Source organism: Pristiophorus japonicus, unplaced genomic scaffold (genome assembly GCF_044704955.1).
Source record: "Pristiophorus japonicus isolate sPriJap1 unplaced genomic scaffold, sPriJap1.hap1 HAP1_SCAFFOLD_492, whole genome shotgun sequence".
NCBI classification, from domain to species: Eukaryota; Metazoa; Chordata; class Chondrichthyes; family Pristiophoridae; genus Pristiophorus; species Pristiophorus japonicus.
Window position 1 is genome coordinate 445001 of NW_027254398.1, and position 6040 is coordinate 451040.

General features: G+C 48.1%; 1 protein-coding gene across 1 annotated transcript in view; it reads left to right on the forward strand.

Moving 5' to 3' along the window:
- LOC139253527 (phosphofurin acidic cluster sorting protein 2-like) overlaps positions 1 to 4035 on the forward strand; it is a 378350-nt gene extending 374315 nt beyond the window's left edge. The window contains exon 4 of the mRNA XM_070873492.1: positions 3910 to 4035. Coding sequence (XP_070729593.1) covers positions 3910 to 4035 — 126 coding nt within the window. The remainder of the gene's footprint in view (positions 1 to 3909) is intronic.
- The last annotated feature ends 2005 nt before the right edge of the window (positions 4036 to 6040 follow it).

Here is a 6040-nt window from a genome sequence, read left to right on the forward strand (position 1 = left end):
AAATGTGAGGTTATCCACTTTGGTGGCAAAAACAGAGAGACAGACTATTATCTGAATGGTGAAAGATTAGGAAAAGGGGAGGTGCAACGAGACCTGGGTGTCATGGGACATCAGTCATTGAAGGTTGGCATGCAGGTACAGCAGGCGGTGAAGAAGGCAAATGGTATGTTGGCCTTCATAGCGAGGGGAATTTGAGTATAGGAGCAGGGAGGTGTTGCTACAGTTGTACAGGGCCTTGGTGAGGCCACACCTGGAGTATTGTGTACAGTTTTGGTCTCCTAACCTGAGGAAGGACATTCTTGCTATTGAGGGAGTGCAGCGAAGATTCACCAGACTGATTCCCGGGATGGCGGGACAGACCTATCAAGAAAGACTGGATCAACTGGGCTTGTATTCACTGGAGTTCAGAAGAATGAGAGGGGACCTCATAGAAACGTTTAAAATTCTGACGGGTTTAGACAGGTTAGATGCAGGAAGAATGTTCCCAATGTTGGGGAAGTCCAGAACCAGGGGTCACAGTCTAAGGATAAGGGGGAAGCCATTTAGGATCGAGATGAGGAGAAACTTCTTCACCCAGAGAGTGGTGAACCTGTGGAATTCTCTAGCACAGAAAGTTGTTGAGGCCAATTCACTAAATATATTCAAAATGGAGTTAGATGTAGTCCTTACTACTCGGGGATCAAGGGGTATGGTGAGAAAGCAGGAATGGGGTACTCAAGTTACATGTTCAGCCATGAACTCATTGAATGGCGGTGCAGGCTCGAAGGGCCGAATGGCCTACTCCTGCACCTATTTTCTATGTTTCTATGTTTCTATGTTTCCCTGGTGTCAGGGTCGAGGATGTCACTGAGTGGCTGCAGAGCATTGTGAGGGGGGAGGGCGAACAGACAGAGGTCATGGTTCATATCTGTACCAATGACATGGGTAGAAAGAGGGATGAGCTCCTGCGGGCAGATTTTAGGGAAGTAGGAAAGAGATTAAAAAGTAGAACCGCCAAGGTAATAATCTCTGGAGTAGTCCCGGTGCCACGCGCGAGTGAGTACAGAAATAGGAGGATAGAGCAGATGAATGAATGGCTGGAGAGATGGTGTAGGAGTGAGGGCTTTAGACTCCTGAGGCATTGGGACCAGTTCTGGAGGAGGTGGGACCTGTACACACCGGACAAGTTGCACCTCAATCGAACCAGGACAAATGCCCTCGCAGTGGGGGGCTTTGCTCGTGCTGATGGGGAGGGTTTAAACTCGCTTGGCAGAGGGATGGGCACCAAGATGTAGCATGAGAAAGGAGAAACAAGGTACCCCAAGGATTGGGAGAGAAAGACAGCACTAGAGTAAGAAATAATATGGTATTGGATAGGGTCGGACTAAGAGAGAATAAAACAAGGTCTAAGAAAGGTTTACAGTGCATGTGTGTAAATGCACAAGTGTGGTACATAGGGTTGGTGAGTGGTAGGCACAAATAGACACATGGGAATATGATAAGAACATAAGAAAATGGCGCAGGATTAGGCCTCAAGCCTGCTCTACCATTTAATAAGATCATGGGTGATCTGATCATGGACTCAGCTCCACTTCCCTGCCCGCTCCCCATAACCCTTTACTCCCTTATCGCTCAAAAACCCCATATCCCTTGATTCACTTAATATTCAAAAATCTAGCGATCGCAGTCTTGAATATACTCAACGACTGAACCCCCACAGCTCTCTGGGGCAGAGAATTCCAAATACCCACCACCCTTTGAGTGAAGAAATTGCCCCTCATCTCAGTCCTAAATGGCCGACCCCTTATTCTGAGACTGTGATCCCTGGTTCTAGACTCCTCAGCCCGGGGGAAACATCCTCCCTGCATCTACCCTGTCAAGCCCGGTAAGAATGTTGTATGTTTCAATGAGATCACCTCTCATTCTTCTAAACTCTCATAAGAATATAAGAAATAGGAGCAGGAGTTGGCCACTTGGCCCCTTGGGCCTGCTCCGTCATTTAATAAGATCATGGCTGATCTGACCATGGACTCAGCTCCACCTCCCTGCCCACTCTCCATAACCCTTTACTCCCTTATCGCTCAAAAATCTGTCTATCTCCGCCAAATATATTCAATGACCCAGCCTCCATAGCTCTCTGGGGCAGAGAATTCCACAGATTTACAACCCTCTGAGAGAAGAAACTCTTCCTCATCTCAGTTTTAAATGGGCGGCCCCTTATTCTGAGACTATGCCCCCTAGTTTTACTTTCCCCCATAAGTGGAAAAATCCTCTCTGCATCCATCTTGTCGAGCACCCTCATTATCTTGTATATTTCGATAAGATCACCTCTCATTCTTCTGAACGCCAATGAGTATAGGCCCAACTTACTCAACTTATCTTCATTAGTCAACCCCCTCATCTCCGGAATCAACCGAGTGAACCTTCTCTGAACAGCCTCCAATGCAAGTATATCCTTCCTTAAATACGGAGACCAAAACTGTACGCAGTACTCCAGGTGTGGCCTCACCAATACCCTGTACAGTTGTAGCAGGACTTCTCTGCTTTTATACTCTATCCCCCTTGTAATAAAGGCCAACATTCCATTTGCCTTCCTGATCACTTGCTGTACCTGTAGAGGAACTTGTGTTTCATACACAAGGACCCCCCAGGTCCCTCTATACTGCAGCACTTTGCAATTTTTCTCTATTTAAATTATAATTTGCTTTTCTATTATTTCTGTCAAAGTGGATAACCTCACATTTTCCCACATTATACTCCATTTGCCAAATTTTTGCCCACTCATTTAGCCTGTCTATATCCCTTTGCAGATTTTTTGTGTCCTCCTCACAATTTGCTTTCCCATCTTTGTATCATCAGCAAACTTGTCTACATTACACTCGGCCCCTTCATCCAAGTTATTAATATAGATTGTAAATAGTTGGGATCCCAGCACTGATCCCTGCGACACCCCACTAGTTGCTGATTGCCAACCGGAAAAATGACCCATTTATCCCGACTCTCTGTTTTCTGTTAGTTAGCCAATCCTCTATCCATGCTAATATATTACCCCCAACCCCGTGAACTTTTATCTTGTGCAGTAACCTTTTGTGTAGCACCTTATCGAATGCCTTCTGGAAATCCAAATACACCACATCCACTGGTTCCCCCTTATCCACCCTGTTCATTACATCCTCGAAGAGCTGCAGCAAATTTGTCAAACATGATTTCCCTTTCATAAATCCATGCTGACTCTGCTTGACTGAATCATGCTTTTCCAAATGTCCTGTTACTGCTTCCTTAATAATGGCCTCCAGCATTTTCCCAACCACAGATGTCAGGCTAACTGGTCCATAGTTTCCTGCTTTTTGTCTGCCTCCTTTGTTAAATTGGGGCGTTACATTTGCGGTTTTCCAATCCGCTGGGACCGCCCCAGAATCCAGGGAATTTTGGTAAATTACAACCAATGCATCCACTATCTCTGCAGATAGAGTGAGACTGTTCCCATTGGTGGAAGGCTGGAGAACCAGAGGACACAGATTTAAGGTGATTGGAAAAAGAACAAAGGCAACATGAGGAAAACTTTTTTACGCAGCGAGTGGTTAGGATCTGGAATGCGCTGCCTGAGAGGGTGGTGGAGGCAGACTCAATCGTGGCTTTCAACAGGGAATGGGATAAGTACCTGAAGGAAAAAATTTGCAGGACTACAGAGAAAGGGCGGGGGAGTGGGACTAGCTGAGGTGCTCTCGCAGAGAGCCGGCACGGGCTCGATGGGCCGAATGACGACCTCCTGTGCTGTAACCATCCTGTAATTGTATTTGTGGAAATGAGCAGGTGAGAAATGATTTGGTGTTTGAGAATTGTGTGAATCAGTGTCATGTCGAATGATCCAATATCACTCACGCTGTCCCGATGGACTAAATCCCGGTTCTGTTTTGTTCCCATCGTCAGTATCCCCACTTCCTGAAGAGGGATGCAAATAAACTACAGATAATGTTACAGAGGAGGAAAAGATATAAAAACCGAACCATTTCTGGGCTACAAGACGCTGGCGGTGGGGACGATCGATATGGCTGAGGTAAGCTCTCACAGCATGACACGACCAATTATTGCCTCACATTCCCTCGTTGTTCCTTTTCTCAATCTGTGGACAGGAAGGCAATGGCATGTTGTATGGCGCTGGACTACAGAGTAAGGAAGGCTTGCTACAATTGTGCAAGGCCCTGGTGAGACCACACCTGGAGAGCTGCGTACAGTTTTGGTCTCCTGATCTAAGGAAGGATAGACTTGCCTTGGAGGCGGTGCAATGATTTTGGGCGATTCTGTTTGCGGCGAAAATGGAGGCGGGGCGGGAAAGTTACCGGCCGGGGAATAGTCTCCGCCTTGGTGAGGGATTTTTTGCTATCTGGGCCCTGCGTCGGGGCGCAGTGCGAAGAGAGGTGCTGTACACTTTTCGAGGAGCAAAAATGGGAAACTTGTGAAGTAAAGGGCCGGTTCATGTGTGCTCCGAGAGGGGCCCTGGGGGAGGTGTGGGGGTCAGGGGAACCTTAAAAACACCCACAAAAACATTCCCAACACATCGCCCACACCACCACAGCATAAATCGCTGAAAGAATTACAAGATCAAACACTTTGCAGCACTTTATCTTCCTCACCGGTCATCTGGAGGTAGAAAGCAACATACGAGTGGTTAGCAGCAGGGGAGGGGGCAGGGCGACATCAGGAAGGTCACACAGCACAGGCTCATTTAAAGCACTGCCGCAACTCCATTATATCTAGTCCACACACACTGTATCACACTTTCCCAACCCTAGTCCACACACACTGTATCACACTGTCCCAACCCTAGTCCACACACACTGTATCACACTGTCCCAACCCTAGTCCACACACACTGTATCACACTGTCCCAACCCCAGTCCACACACACTGTATCACACTGTCCCAACCCTAGTCCACACACACTGTATCACACTGTCCCAACCCTAGTCCACACACACTGTATCACACTGTCCCAACCCTAGTCCACACACACTGTATCACACTGTCCCAACCCTAGTCCACACACACTGTATCACACTGTCCCAACCCTAGTCCACACACACTGTATCACACTGTCCCAACCCTAGTCCACACACACTGTATCACACTGTCCCCAACCCTAGTCCACACACACTGTATCACACTGTCCCAACCCTAGTCCACACACACTGTATCACACTGTCCCAACCCTAGTCCACACACACTGTATCACACTGTCCCAACCCTAGTCCACACACACTGTATCACACTGTCCCAACCCTAGTCCACACACACTGTATCACACTGTCCCAACCCTAGTCCACACACACTGTATCACACTGTCCCAACCCTAGTCCACACACACTGGATCACACTGTCCCAACCCTAGTCCCACACACACTGTATCACACTGTCCCAACCCTAGTCCACACACACTGTATCACACTGTCCCAACCCTAGTCCACACACACTGTATCACACTGTCCCAACCCTAGTCCACACACACTGTATCACACTGTCCCAACCCTAGTCCACACACACTGTATCACACTGTCCCAACCCTAGTCCACACACACTGTATCACACTGTCCCAACCCTAGTCCACACACACTGTATCACACTGTCCCAACCCTAGTCCACACACACTGTATCACAGTGTCCCAACCCTAGTCCCACACACACTGTATCACACTGTCCCAACCCTAGTCCACACACACTGTATCACACTGTCCCAACCCTAGTCCACACACACTGTATCACACTGTCCCAACCCTAGTCCACACACACTGTATCACACTGTCCCAACCCTAGTCCACACACACTGTATCACACTGTCCCAACCCTAGTCCACACACACTGTATCACACTGTCCCAACCCTAGTCCACACCACACTGTATCACACTGTCCCAACCCTAGTCCACACACACTGTATCACACTGTCCCAACCCTAGTCCACACACACTGTATCACACTGTCCCAACCCTAGTCCACACACACTGTATCACACTGTCCCAACCCTAGTCCACACACACTGTATCACACTGTCCCAATCCTAGTCCA